This window comes from Mandrillus leucophaeus, unplaced genomic scaffold (genome assembly GCF_000951045.1).
Source record: "Mandrillus leucophaeus isolate KB7577 unplaced genomic scaffold, Mleu.le_1.0 Scaffold418, whole genome shotgun sequence".
Classification (NCBI taxonomy): Eukaryota; Metazoa; Chordata; class Mammalia; order Primates; family Cercopithecidae; genus Mandrillus; species Mandrillus leucophaeus.
The window spans coordinates 1,069,710-1,083,673 of record NW_012104454.1 but is presented as its reverse complement, the minus strand read 5'-3'; the positions used below and the strand labels follow the sequence as shown (position 1 = coordinate 1,083,673).

Here is a 13,964-nt window from a genome sequence, read left to right as displayed (position 1 = left end):
CGCGAGGGCCGCCTGGAGTTGCAGCAGCTCCAGGCTGAGCGCGGAGGCCTCCAGGAGCGCAGGGCAGCGTTGGAACAGAGGTTGGAGGGCCGCTGGCAGGAGCGGCTGCGGGCTACTGAAAAGTTCCAGGTGAGGCGGTTGAGGGCCTGGGTGAGAGAAAGTTCCAGAAAGCTCCAGAAAGTCCCTTATGAAGCTCAGAGACCTTCTGGGAAGGGAGTGGGGCTAGCTGGCTGTTGAATCAGGAGCCAGTTCTCAGAAACCTGGTGCCACAAGTCCTAGAATTTTACAGCCCCGTCTAGTGTAGGGTGCGAATGGTGGGGCTTCTCGAAACACATCCCTGGGTGGGCAGTCAGGCCCAAGACCCATTGCAGCAGCCCCCCCCCCTCCCGCCCACACTCTCTGGGTGGCAGCGTCTGGCTCTGATGATGACCGGGGCTCCGGGCCCCTCCCCAGGCTCTGCTATTACTGGGAAGATGCCCAGCACTATCGCCTCTGCGCTGAGTCTGGTGGCCTGGTCACTCAGAATCTCCAAGTTCCTCACAGCCCTCCTTCCCCTGAGGGGAGGAGTGAGGGGCCCTGAATGAATGGTTACCAGCCCCCTCCCATGTCATGGCTTCTCGGCTCCCTGGAGCACATTCCAGAGGCCCATAACAGCTGCTTCTTCTCACAGGGCACAGATGTGACCAGCAGCTGCGAAAACAGCTTCTTGCCTGAGCCACACAGAGGTGCCATGGCCACCTCCCCATCCCTCCTCTCAGAGGAGAATCCAGAACATGTGGGAAATGGGGTGGGGCGGGGGTGGGAGCCTGCTGTGAGGAGCAGGAGACAGCTATGGGAGATGGGACCAATGGGGGACTGGGGCTGTTTGCCTTCCAGTCCTGCAGGCTCCAGGCCTCTTGATTAATCGTTTTTCCTTCTGCTTCCACTTTTTTTTTTCCCTCTTCTCCTCTCCATAACCCATCACCTCCCCTTCCTGTGGGGGCTGTGTTCTGAGCAACATGTGCTACCATTTAATCAGCATCCTCAGAGGAGGAGCAGTGGGAGAGGGCTGAGAGGGCTGACAGGGGCCCTGGGCTTATCTTGGCTGATCCAGAGGGGGCTCTCTGGGCAGGGAGTAGGGTGGGGGAGACGGGGGTCTGCTGCGCAGAGAAGTCAGCCAGGGAGCAGGAGGTGCTTCCCAGGCAGCAGCAGCGGGCAGGACACAGGTTGGTTCGCAGAAGGGACCCCAGCCCCTCCACTGACTGCCTCTTGCCTGCCCTGCAGCTGGCTGTGGAGGCCCTGGAGCAGGAGAAACAGGGCCTACAGAGCCAGATCGCTCAGGTCCTGGAAGGTCGGCAGCAGCTGGCACATCTCAAGATGTCCCTCAGCCTGGAGGTGGCCACGTACAGGTATGAGATGAGCCCTGTCTACCCAGGCACACAGAGGTGCACACACATGCTGGGGCAAACTGTGTGGCTGAAGGGGACCAGAGGTATAGGTGATGGTAACTCTGCTGCCGCTGGGTTCTGTAACTCTAGGCTAGTCACTTCCACACCGAAACATGTCCTGCCTGAAACCATCTGCTCTCCCATAGGTTGGAGACCTGAAAAATGTCCTGTGCCCAGGAAATTCCCCCAGGAGAGATGATATTGCCGAGTGGGACAGCCTCTGGAGAGGGGCTGGACCCGTGTGGGGCAACTGTATCCAGACCCTCCCCCCAAGGGGCAAAGCTCCAACTCTATGCGTGCCCACACCCCGGGGGCCATGTCCTTTGGCAGCCACGGAAAGGAGGCATTGCAGGCATGGGGTGGCTGCACTGACTTGCCACCTGACCTGGGCCTCAGCCTTGTCTAGGGGCTGAGGGCTGGGCTGGGGGACTTCCAAGGCCTCTTCTAGCCTGGATGTCATGGGGCCTGACTCCTCTGATGCCCCCTAGTGCCCTTGGTCCTGCCCAACCTTTCATTGTCCACATTTTCTGTTTTCCTAGAAATGGCTGAGACCAAGGAGGGGCGGCTTCTCACTTGCTATGTGGCCTTGGGCAAAGCCCGCAGTCTCTTCTGGGAAATTGGCCCTGTTGGCTGAGGGGCCATTGATGGACCCTGAGGAAGGGGCTCTGTGGCTGGTGAAGGGCCATATGAGGTCAGGAAAGGAGGGGAGGCAAGGCCCAGAGATGGAAGGTCAGTGAGGCTCTGGGGAGGATGTGGAAGAGAGGGGCTCCACCACCAGGGAAGAGAAGCCCAGAAGGAAGGCCACAGCACTGGGAAGGACAGAGGTGAGGCTACAGCAAGTGCTAACCAGTCTCAGAGATCATGGAGCAAAGCAGAGAGGAGTAGCTGCTCAGCCTAAGTTGTTGAGTTGATTGGTCCCTGCTCCCCTCTTTGGTTCAAGGGGCACTGAGGCAGGGGCCTGGACACAAAGACCTCTGTGCACCGAAGAGCTTGGGATCCAGAGTGCTTAGAGATCCTAAGATGAGGGCCCTGACCCCAAGTGAAACCACCGAGGGGAAGGGTCTGGTGGGCCCCGAGGAATTTAACTGCTGGTTTTTGAGGCATGAAAAGGATTTGGAGAGGGGGAGCTGAATTCATTTGCTTTTGTCTGTCGCTAGCTCTGGGGGCCACCAGGGAAGGAGGAGGGAGCCCATCCCATGGGAACGGCCTGAGAATTCCCACTTCCCCAGAATCCTCTCCTTCTCAGACCCTCCAGATGGTGACTTGGACAATGGCAGCAATTAGCATGAGAATCGGTCCCCCACACAGAGGATGAGGTCATCGGCCTGGGGTGGGAGGAGGAGGCTAGCCTAAGCCTTGTGTGCGTGTGTGTAGGGCAGTGTCCGACTGTGTGGGAATCTGCTTCTATGTCTGAGCTCTGCTGTGTATCCCAATACGGTGTGACTCTGTGTGACCAAGTGTGTGACGTCTGTGGGTATGTGACTATGTGATTTCACCCTGAGTGTGACTTTTGTGTGACACTGTCAAATGAAGAGGAAGCCTGCAGGGCCAGGATGGTACAAGCTCAGCCTGAGTTGTCCCCAGCTGGCTTGCTGCCTGCAGGCCTGGGGGCAGAGGGCTGACCCCACTTTCCCTCCCTCCTCTCCAGGACCCTCCTGGAGGCTGAGAACTCCCGGCTGCAAACACCTGGTGGTGGCTCCAAGACTTCCCTCAGCTTCCCGGGTAAGAGGGACCAAGATCCCACAGAAACTACCCTGCTTTGCTCTTCATATCCCAGACCTATCTTTCCCTAGAGGCACCAATCTAAATCACAAGTCCGTGGCCTCCAGAGTCAGTGAGCATGCTCTCAGCCCAGCCGTGGGCACCAGGGGCAGGCGCATGGACACTCTTGCCAGTGGTGGCTGCTCTGTGGCTCCCCTCACTGCCAGTGGTATACTGATGCTGTTTCTTCCCCCTCTGCCTTTCCAGACCCCAAGTTGGAGCTGCAATTCCCTGGGACCCCAGAGGGCCGGCGTCTTGGATCTTTGCTCCCAGTCCTAAGCCCAACTTCCCTCCCCTCACCCTTGCCTGCTACCCTTGAGACACCTGTGCCAGCCTTTCTTAAGAACCAAGAATTTCTCCAGGCCCGTACCCCTACCTTGGCCAGCACCCCCATCCCATCCACACCTCAGGCACCCTCTCTTGCTACAGATGCAGAGATCAGAGCCCAGGATGCTCCTGTCTCTCTGCTCCAGGCACAGGGTGGGAGGAAACAGGCTCCAGAGCCCCTGCAGGCTGAAGCCAAGGTGGCCATTCCTGCCAGCGTCCTGCCTGGACCAGAGGAGCCTGGGGGCCAGTGGCAAGAGGCCAGTACAGGCCAGTCCCCAGAGGACCATGCCTCCTTGGCCCCACCCGTCAGCCCTGACCACTCCAGTTTAGAGGCTAAGGATGGAGAATCCGGTGGGTCTAGAGTGTTCAGCATATGCCAAGAGGAAGGTGAAGGACAAATACAGGGGTTGGTAGAGAAAGAAACAGCCATAGAGGGTAAAATGGTGAGCAGCTTGCAGCAGGAAATATGGGAAGAACAGGATCTAAACAGGAAGGAAATCCAGGACTCCCAGGTTCCTTTGGAAAAAGAAACCCTGAAGTCTCTGGAAGAGGAGATTCAAGAGTCACTGAAGACTCTGGAAAACCAGAGCCATGAGACATTAGAAAGGGAGAATCAAGAATCTCCGAGGCAAGACTTAGATACACTAAAAAGTCTAGAAAAGGAAAATAAAGAGCTATTAAAGGATGTGGAGGTAGTGAGACCTCTAGAAAAAGAGGCTGTAGGCCTACTTAAGCCTATAGGAAAAGAGGACACACAGACATTGCAACCCCTGCAAAAGGAGAATCAAGAACTAATGAAATCTCTTGAAGGTAATCTAGAGACATTTTTATTTCCAGGAAAGGAAAATCAAGAATTAGTAAGTTCTCTGCAAGAGAACTTAGAGTCATTGACAGCTCTGGAAAAGGAGAATCAAGAGCCACTGAGATCTTTAGAAGTAGAGGATGAGGAGGCACTGAGATCTCTGACAAAGGTGAATCAGGAACCCCTGAGGTCTCTTGAAGACGAGAACCAAGAGGCCTTTAGACCTCTGGAAAAAGAGAACCAGGAACCACTGAACACTCTAGAAGAAGAGGACCAGAGTATTGTGAGACCTCTAGAAACAGAGAATCACACATCACTGAGGTCTTCAGAAGAAGAGGACCAAGAGACACTGAGAACTCTTGAAAAAGAGACTCAACAGCCACAGAGGTCTCTAGGGGAAGAGGATCAGATAACATTAAGACCCCCAGAAAAAGTGGATCCAGAACCACTGAAGTCTTTTGACCAGGAGATAGCTAGACCTCTTGAAAATGAGAATCAAGAGTTATTAAAGTCACTCAAAGAAGAGAGTGTAGAGGCAGTAAAATCTTTAGAAACAGAGCTCCTACAATCACTGAAGTCTGCAGGACAAGAGAACCTGGAAACACTGAAATCTCCAGAAACTGAGGCACCACTGTGGTCTCTAGAAGAAATAAATCAGGGGACAATGAAACCTCTAGAAATTCAAGAACCACTGGAGTCTGTGGAAGTGAACCAAGAGACATTGAGACTCCTAGAAGAGGAGAATCAGGAACCATTGAGATCTCTGGGAGCATGGAACCTGGAGAATTTGAGATCTCCAGAGGAGGTAGACAAGGAAAGTCAAAGGAATCTGGAAGAGGAAGAGAACCTGGGGAAGGGAGAGAACCAAGAGTCACTGAGGTCTCTGGAGGAGGAGGGACGGGAGCTGCCGCAGTCTGCAGATGTGCAGAGGTGGGAAGATACGGTAGGAAAGGACCAAGAACTGTTTCAGGAAAGCCCCGCTGGGATGGCTGGAGTGGAAAATGAGGATGAGGCAGAGCTGAACCTGAGGGAGCAGGATGGCTTCGCTGGGAAGGAGGAGGTGGTAGAGCAGGGAGAGGCGAATGCCACAGAGGAGGTCTGGATCCCAGGCGAGGGGCACCCAGGGAGCCCTGAGCCCAAAGAGCAAAGAGGCCTAGCTGAGGGAGCCAGTGGGAAGGGAGGGGCTGAGGGCCTCCAGGACCCCGAAGGACAATCACAACAGGTGGAGGCCCCAGGCCTCCAAGCTCCCCAGGGGCTGCCAGAGGCGATAGAGCCCCTGGTGGAAGATGAGGATGTGGCCCCACGGGGTGGCCAAGCTTCCCCAGAGGTCACGTTGGGGTCAGAGCCTGCCATGGGTGAGTCTGCTGTGGGAGCTGAGCCAGGCCCGAGGCAGGAGGTGGGAGGGCTGGAGGACTCAGGCCATCTGACCAGGGAAGAGGTGATGGAACCACCCCTGGAAGAGGAGAGTTTGGAGGCAAAGAGGGTTCAGGGCTTGGAAGGGCCTAGAAAGGACCCAGAGGAGGCAGGTGCTCTGGGGACAGAGCTCTCCGAGTTGCCCAGGAAGAGTAGAGACCCTTGGGAGTCTCCCAAGGGTTGGGAGGAGTCAGAGGCTGAGGCCCCCAGGGAAGCAGAGGAGGCGTTCCCTGCTGAGACCCTGGGCCACGATGGAAGTGATGCCCCTCCACCTCGGCCCCTGGGGTCAGAGGAAGCTGAGAAGGATGTACCACCAGTGCTGGTCTCCCCCAGCCCAACGTACACCCCAATCCTGGAAGATGCCCCTGGGCCCCAGCCTCAGGCTGAAGGGAGCCAGGAGGCTAGCTGGGGGGTGCAGGGGAGGGCTGAGGCCCTGGGGAAAGTAGAGAGTGAGCAGGAGGAGTTGGGTTCTGGGGAGATCCCCAAGGGCCTCCAAGAGGAGGGGGAGGAGAGCAGAGAAGAGAGTGAGGAGGATGAGCTGGGGGAGACTCTTCCCGACTCCACTCCCCTGCGCCTCTACCTCAGGTCCCCCACTTCCCCCAAGTGGGACCCCACTGGAGAGCAGAGGCCACCCCCTCAAGGGAAGACTGGAAAGGAGGGCTGGGACCCTGCTGCCCTGGCTTCCAAGGGCCTTGAGGCCCCACCCTCAGAAGAGGAGGAGGGGGAGGAGGGAGAAGAAGAGTGTGGCCGTGACTCTGACCTGTCAGAGGAATTTGAGGACCTGGGGACTGAGGCATCTTTTCTTCCTGGGGTCCCTGGGGAGGTGGCAGAACCTCTAGGCCAGGTGCCTCAGCTGCTACTGGAGCCTGCAGCCTGGGATCGGGATGGGGAGTCTGATGGGTTTGCAGATGAGGAAGAAAGTGGGGAGGAGGAAGAGGAGGATGAGGAGAAGGGGAGGGAGCCAGAGGCTGGGCGGTGGGGGCCAGGATCCTCTGTTGGCAGCCTCCAGGCCCTGAGTAGCTCCCAGAGAGGGGACTTCCTGGAGTCTGATTCTGTGGGTGTCAGTGTCCCCTGGGATGACGGCTTGAGGGGTGCAGTGGCTGGTGCCCCCATGACTGCCCTGGAAACTGAGTCCCAGGACAGTGCTGAGCCTTCTGGCTCAGAAGAAGAGTCAGACCCTGTTTCCTTGGAGAGGGAGGACAAAGTCCCTGGCCCTCTGGAGGTCCCCGGTGGGATGGAGGACTCAGGCCCAGGGGCAGACATCATTGGTGTTAATGGCCAGGGTCCCAACTTGGAGGAGAAGTCACAGCATGTGAATGGGGGAGTGATGAACGGACTGGAGCAGTCTGAGGAAGTGGGGCAAGGGACGCTGCTCGTCCCTGAGGAAGACCGAGGGAGCCCCTTTCAGGAGGAGGAGGGGAGTGCCCTGAAGACCTCTTGGGCAGGGGCTCCTGTTCACCTGGGCCAGGGTCAGTTCCTGAAGTTCACTCAGAGAGAAGGAGATAGAGAGTCCTGGTCCTCAGGGGAGGACTAGGGAAAGACCATCTCCCTGGCACTGGGGACTTAGGGGTGCAGGGAGTGGGGAGGATGTCTCCAAGCCCGCTCCCTGCTCAGGGGCAGCACTCTTAACTTATGATCTCTTGACCTGTGGTTTCTGGCTGAGAGGCCTGGCCGGCTAAGGTGAAAAGGGGTGTGGCAAAGGAGCCTACTCCAAGAATGGAGGCTGTAGGAGTATAACTTCCTGCCCTGCAAAGAGGATCTCTTGCCTCCACCATCTCATAGGCTAAGTAAGCTGAATCCCGATAGTACTAGGCCCCCTTCCCTCCACATCCCATCAGCTGGAAAAGTCCTGTAGCCCAGAGGCTTCTCCAAAGGAAGGGTGACATGCTGGCTTTTGTGCCCAAGCTCACCAGCCCTGCCCCATCTCACTGCAGTAGCACCAGCCTCCTGGGCTGTCTGGCCTGTGGCTAATGGAGGTGATGGCACTCCCGTGTCCTGACCTCCCCATCCCTGCCACCTGTGGCCCTGCCTGGCTAGTCCCTGCCTGAATAAAGTAATGCCTCTGCCTTCAAAGTCTGGACTCTTCCTTCCACCTCTCAGAGGGGCCCCTCAGAGTTAGTACAGGAGCAGAGATGGGGTGGTGGGGGAGACTGTTGGGGAGGAGGGAGGAGATGCTGGTGCTGGGGAGGGGCTGCCTCCTGAGGAGAGGAGGACCCTGGAGACCTCCTTGGGGGATGAGGGCAGACAGACCCAAGCTGCAGACAGCAGTGCTGGGGCCTGGGGAGGGCCAGGGTCTGTAGCTTGGCTGGGGGAGGCCAGTCCAGGTGACCTCAGCGCCTGCAGAAGCCAGACCTGTCATCATCTCTGCCCACAGCACTGATTACAGGGATTAGGCCTTGGGGCCACCCCCACCCTTGTATGTCCCCCGCCATTAGCCCCTTGGTGCCGCCAGCATAATAAGCCCCCTTGCCTCTAAACCCAAACAAGTTGTCTGGCCTGATCTGCTCCCCCTGGCTTGGTGGGAGCAGGGTGAAGGAAGAGGCAGGCCTATTCGGCTTCAGTCTGGCTGCGTGGCCTCAGGTCAGCATTGATCCTCTAAGCCTCAGACTCTGCCACACAATGAGAGAGGCTGGGCCAGGAGACCTGGGAGCCTCCCTGGGCCCAGAAGAGCAGGAAGGAGGCTGAGGACAGCATAGCTCTTCGGTAGGACTTCCCTCCAACGCTGCAGCAGGAGGCAGGGGAGAGGGGAGAGTGGGGGGCTGAACTGTTGGGGTGGGGGCTGGGGGTGTGCTGATGACAGTGCTGTGCTGGCAGCAGCTTAGCCCAAGGGTCCTCCAGCCACAGCATCTCCTCCTCCCCCCACTTCCCAGGAACTCTCTGTGTCCCTGTGTAGGACAGGGAGGGGACCAGGGGTTCCTGGATTAGGTGGGGCCTGCAGGCCTTGAAGTCAGGATACCCAAATAGAAACCACTCGCTGCTTCAGCTCTGCGGGGAAGGAAGATCTGGCGACACCTCTAAATAGCGCCGGTGGGGGTGGGATAGGGGCTGCCAAACAAATGTTCCAGTTTGGAGCGGATCCCAAGTCCGGGAGCAGGCTCTCCCTCCCTTTGGGCTCAGGGCTGAGGGCTGGAGAAAGATGAGAAGATGAAGTCCCAGCCCCTCTGGCTCCTACTCCTGTCCTCCAGTCAGAGAGGGGTGGGTAGGGGCCTCCCTGACAGGCCCTCACTGTCTGCCTCTCTGCCTGTCTTCATCTAGCACCTCTGCCTTGGGCACCCAGGCTCCATTTCACACCCACTATGCCCCATCCCTCAGGGGGCCGGGATCCTGTCTCTCCCCACCCCACCCTCCTGGCAGCCCAAGCCTCCGCTCTCTCCTTCCTGTACCCACTGCTAACAAGGCCCTATCTGATCCTGCCAGGCTGCTAGGCCTGGGGCCAGTGCATTGGCATCCAGGCAAGGAAGGTCCACTCCCTGCCCCTCCAATGGGACAGAGGTGCCCTGTGCTTGATCTCCCCAGGCCCTCGGGCGCCTCCGCTTGGGCAAGGGCCGAGGACGGGGGCCTAGCCAAGCAGTCCTTCCCTGTGTCTGGTGCCCACCCTACCCCCCCGCCCACAGGACTCCTGATCCCATATAGAGTTACCAAACTGGCCATTGCTGCCAATAATCTCAAACAGGGTAGAAGCGAGGACTTCCCTAAGGGGATATGTCGTGGGAGGCGTGTTCTCTTTGGAAGTGATTGTCAATGCAGCAAGAGGAGCGAGGGTTGGACAGTAACAGGGACATTCCTGGTGGTGAGAACAGGAGCGGTCATCATTTGTCAACAACTATTTACTGAGCATCTACCACATGCCATGTGCTGTGCAGGCACTGGGGAGCCACAGATAAAGAACAATGGGCTTCCTCACTCAGGCAGCTTTACCTACCAGTTGAACAAGGGCTTCTGAGTGGAAATCATATCTGAAAACAGTGAAGTGCCCTAGGTTATGGGAGCAGAGTGCAGGGGACCTCGCCTGACCTGGGTTGGGGGCGTACGGGAGGGGTAGACAGGGAAGGCTCTCCTGAGAACCTGAAAGATGAGCAGGAGTGGCCAGTTGGGGAGGAGGGGAAGGAAAGGGGTTCTAGTCAGAGGGAACAGCATGTGCAAAGTTCAAAGGCAGGAAGAGAAAGCCTGGGCAACTGAGAAAGAGAAGGAAGGCTCCTGTGCCAGATGGTGGAGGAGGGAAGAGAAAGTTCATCATGAGACTGAAGAGAGAGTCAGGGTTTGGGGACAGAGGTCTCATTAGATAGCCAGGAAATAAAGACTTCTACGTATTTGGAGACAATGAGTGAATTCTGAAGCGAGAGCTTCTAAAGGGTTGCAAGCAGAGGTGACCTGACCAGGTTTGCATTTCTTTCCTTCTTTTTTTTTTTCTTTTGAGAAGGAGTCTCATTCTGTCGCCCAGCCTGGAGTGCAGTGATGCGATCTTGGCTACTCCAATCTCTGCCTCCCCGGTTCAAGCAATTCTCTTGCCTCAGCCTCCCAAATAGCTGGGATTACAGGCGCCTGAGGCCACGCCCAGCTAATTTTTGTTATTTTTTGTTTGCTTGCTTGTTTTTTGAAACGGGAGTCTCATTCTGTCACCCAGGCTGGCGTGCAGTGGTACAATCTCGGCTCACTGCAACCTCTGCCTCCCCAGTTCAAGAGATTCTCCTGCCTCAGTCTCCAGAGTAGCTGGGATTACAGGCACCTGACACCACACCCAGCTAATTTTTGTATAGTAGAGACGGGGTTTCAGCATGATGGCCAGGTTAGTCTCAAACTCCTGACCTCAAGTGATCCGCCTGCGTCGGCCTCCCAAAGTTCTGGGATGACGGGCGTGAGCCACCACCCCCGGCCCAGGTTTGCATTTCAAGTCAAACTCTGGCTGCTGCGTGAAAACAGGTTGGTGTGGGCAGGAGGGCTTCAGGGAGGCTACTACCTGCCATAGTGCAGGCAGGAGACAGTGGCGGTGGCAGTGGTGGAGAGGAGACACATGAGGAAAGGGAATCTCAGGACTTGGTAATCCATGGTAGGGGATGGGGGGGATATGCCAGCAGAGGGTCCCAGGTTTTTGGCTGGGCAGCTGGCAGACATAGGACTATTTTCTGAGCGGCAGAGTCCAGCAGGAAATTGTGACCTCCAGGAGGAGGTGCTTGAGGTAGGTGGACACGTGGAGCTGGAGCACAGGAGAGAGGGCCAGGTTGGAGACAAGAATTAGGGGGTCGCTGGCCTAGAGATCCCCCAGAGAGAGCATATAAGATGAAGAGAGCCCTGGACAGAGCTCCAGAGGAGCTCCTGACAGAGAGGAGATGACTGGGAAGGAGCTGGAAAAGGAGGCCAGAGTAGAAGCAAAACCAGGGAACTGCGGAGTCTCAGACATGCTGTCATCATGGGAGTTTCTGGGACAGCAAGACCTTTGTCCTGGTCATCGCCCAGAGCCTAGCTCAGTGCCTGGGAGCCCAGGAGGTGCTGAATAAATGTGTATTAAATAAATGAATGACCATGACAGACAACGGGACACACTTCTGAGGGTGGAGTCCCAGGGGAGGGAGCACAGAGGGACAGTATCCCCCCTGCCCCCACCCCTCCAATCAGTGCAAGAACAAGTGGGAGGTTATTCTGGGGCCTCCTCTGGGTAAATATAGCTTTTGGATGGGGTGGGGCCGGGTGGGGGGCCGGAGGTGGCTTCCTCGGTTTGTTTGGGGCACTTCCTTATAAGGCTGTGCAGGCTGAGGCGCCTCAGAGGGTGAGGTTAGGGGCTGAGCTCTCCATTCAAGCCAGCCTGATGCTGTCCCATTGCTGCTGCTGCTGCTCCTGCCGCTATTGCCACGAGTCTCAGAGGAAATCAAAGGCCTAGGTGTTGGGCTCGGCCAAGGGAGCACAGAGTGTGGTCTCTTAAAGGGCTCCTTCAGCCTTAATGTCTGTGTGAGAGCCCAGCCCTGGAGTGGGGAGAGTGCGTTCTTCCAGGGTCCTCTCAGAAAGAGACACTGGACACCTCCTTCCCCCGTGGGGCCTTCCTGGGACTGGGTCATCCCCAGAGGCACCACACAGCTAGGACATCCTGTGGTCTAACCTTGATCCCTGCCACTGCAGGGTCTGTGCCTCTTTCTCTGGTCTCTTGAGATCAAAGAATCAGAATTCATTTATTGCCTCCAAAGAAAGGCCCTGGTCCTCCACTTCCCTCCCCACCCCCTTCTCAGCCCCTCCCTGGGGAACCAGCTGCTGCCACTTGACCCTGTGGTGTCACAGCTGCTGTCAGCAATGCCATGCTCATGAAGCAGGGAGAGAGGAATGTGATTTAATTTCAGCTGGAATGTGCTCTCTGAGGCTACCCATGGAAGGGAGAGGGGATGGAAAAAAAGCCCACCTAAGCCCAGGAAACCCGAGACGACTCTGGGCTTGGGCACAGGCTCCTGGGTCCCAGCTGGACCCCCAGCCCCACCCACAGGGGAGAGCTAAGTTCCAGGATGGATCCTACAGCAGGACAGATGGAAGTTAGACTTGAGGGTCTTCTTGGGAGGTGGGAAAATAGGATGTTTCTTGAATGCAGCTCAAGTACCTGAAGAAAGGACTCAGGCACTCTGTTCCTGAATCTACAGGCTGACCTTAAAAAGACTAGGATGAGAATCTCAAGTGGCTGAACCAGAGGAGGAGATGCTTGGCTCAGAAGCAGAGGGAGGGACAGAAAGAATGGCCCACAGAGGAAAATGTGGCCCTCTCTCTTTCCTCTCTCATGGCACTGGGGTCTCCCATCTACCTCCCTGCTGGGAGCCCTCTTTCCCCTTCCCCTTCCCCTTCCCCTTCCCCTTCCCCTTCTTCTTCTTTTTTAAGAGATGGAGATCTTGTCTCTCACCCAGGCTGGAGTGCAGTGGCACTATCCTAGTTCACGGCAGCCTTGGCCTCCTTGGCTCACAACAGCGATCCTCCCACCTCAGCCTCTCAAGTTGCTGGGACTGCAGGCGTAAGCCACCAGACCTGGCTAATTTTTGTATTTTTAGTAGAGACAGGCTCTTGCTATGTTACCTAGGCTGGTCTTGAACTCCTGAGCTCAAGTGATCTGCCTGCTTTGGCCTCCCCAAATGCTGAGATTACAGGCATGAGCCACTGTGACTGGCCTCTCAGTCTTTCTAACACAGCATTCCCACACCCAGATCAGGCTTGTCTCTTCTCCCACATTTCAAGGGTAGAGGCCCTGCCTCCTACTCCCCAAAGCCTTCCCCAAGCCCCACTATTCCAGGGGCTCCAATGCGGATGTCCCTCCTGTACTTGATGCTCTGGCCCCAAAGGGATGGACCCTAGGTCCCAGAGTCCCAGGCCCTAGAGCCCTCTTCCTTCCTCAACCTTCTCTTCTAGTCACAGTCTCCCCTCCCCCCCAGTCCCATTCACTCTCCCCACCCCCATGACTCAGCTGTGGCTCCAGAAATAAACCAAGGCAGGTGCCAGGAGGCCTCTGTCGAGGAACCCCCTCCCAACAGCTGCCGTCTCAGCTGCTTGCAAGTGCCAGGGCCCCAGAGCCCCAGGCAGGCTGGTTGGGAGACTTTACAGTGGGGGAATGCTCCGCTGGCTCTGGCCCCCTCCTGGGTCTTCAGGACTCCATCCTCTTCGCAAAGGAGAGACATTTGCCACTCAGGGAGCCAACTCTCCTTCCCTGTCTCCCCATTTTCACCTCTCTTCTGTCTTCTGCCTACTTTCCTCCCTCCTCCCTGGTCCCTTCCCAAGTTCTGAGTCTTTTTTTTTTTTTTTTGAGACGGAGTCTCGCTCTGTCGCCCAGGCTGGAGTGCAGTGGTGCGATCTCCGCTCACTGCAAGCTCCGCCTCCCGGGTTCACGCCATTCTCCTGCCTCAGTCTCCACAGTAGCTGGGACTACAGGCGCCCGCCACCACACCCGGCTAATTTTTTTGTATTTTTAGTAGAGACGGGGTTTCACCGTGTTAGCCAGGAAGGTCTCGATCTCCTGACTTTGTGATCCACCCGGCTCGGCCTCCCAAAGTGCTGGGATTACAGGCGTGAGCCACCGTGCCTGGCGCAATTTCTGAGTCTTTTGGTCTCTCCAGGATTTCTTCCTTTCACTTGCCAGGAAATTATGTCAGAGAGAACTTCGGTTCACCTTGATGGAGAAACTGAGGCACAGAGCGATGTCCCTTGCCAGTGATACTAGGAATTCCTAGATGCCACTTGGGGTCTATATAACATGGGCCAGGGCAGGCGAGGTGGCT

General features: G+C 56.8%; 1 protein-coding gene across 1 annotated transcript in view; it reads left to right on the top strand.

Moving 5' to 3' along the window:
- The window catches only part of NES (nestin), a 37,883-nt gene extending 30,087 nt beyond the window's left edge, over positions 1-7,796 (top strand). Inside the window, exons 7-10 of the mRNA XM_011992837.1 lie at positions 7-129; positions 1,264-1,388; positions 3,076-3,149; positions 3,396-7,796. Of these exons, the coding sequence (XP_011848227.1) occupies positions 7-129; positions 1,264-1,388; positions 3,076-3,149; positions 3,396-7,264 (4,191 nt within the window). The 3' untranslated portion in view covers positions 7,265-7,796. The remainder of the gene's footprint in view (positions 1-6; positions 130-1,263; positions 1,389-3,075; positions 3,150-3,395) is intronic.
- The last annotated feature ends 6,168 nt before the right edge of the window (positions 7,797-13,964 follow it).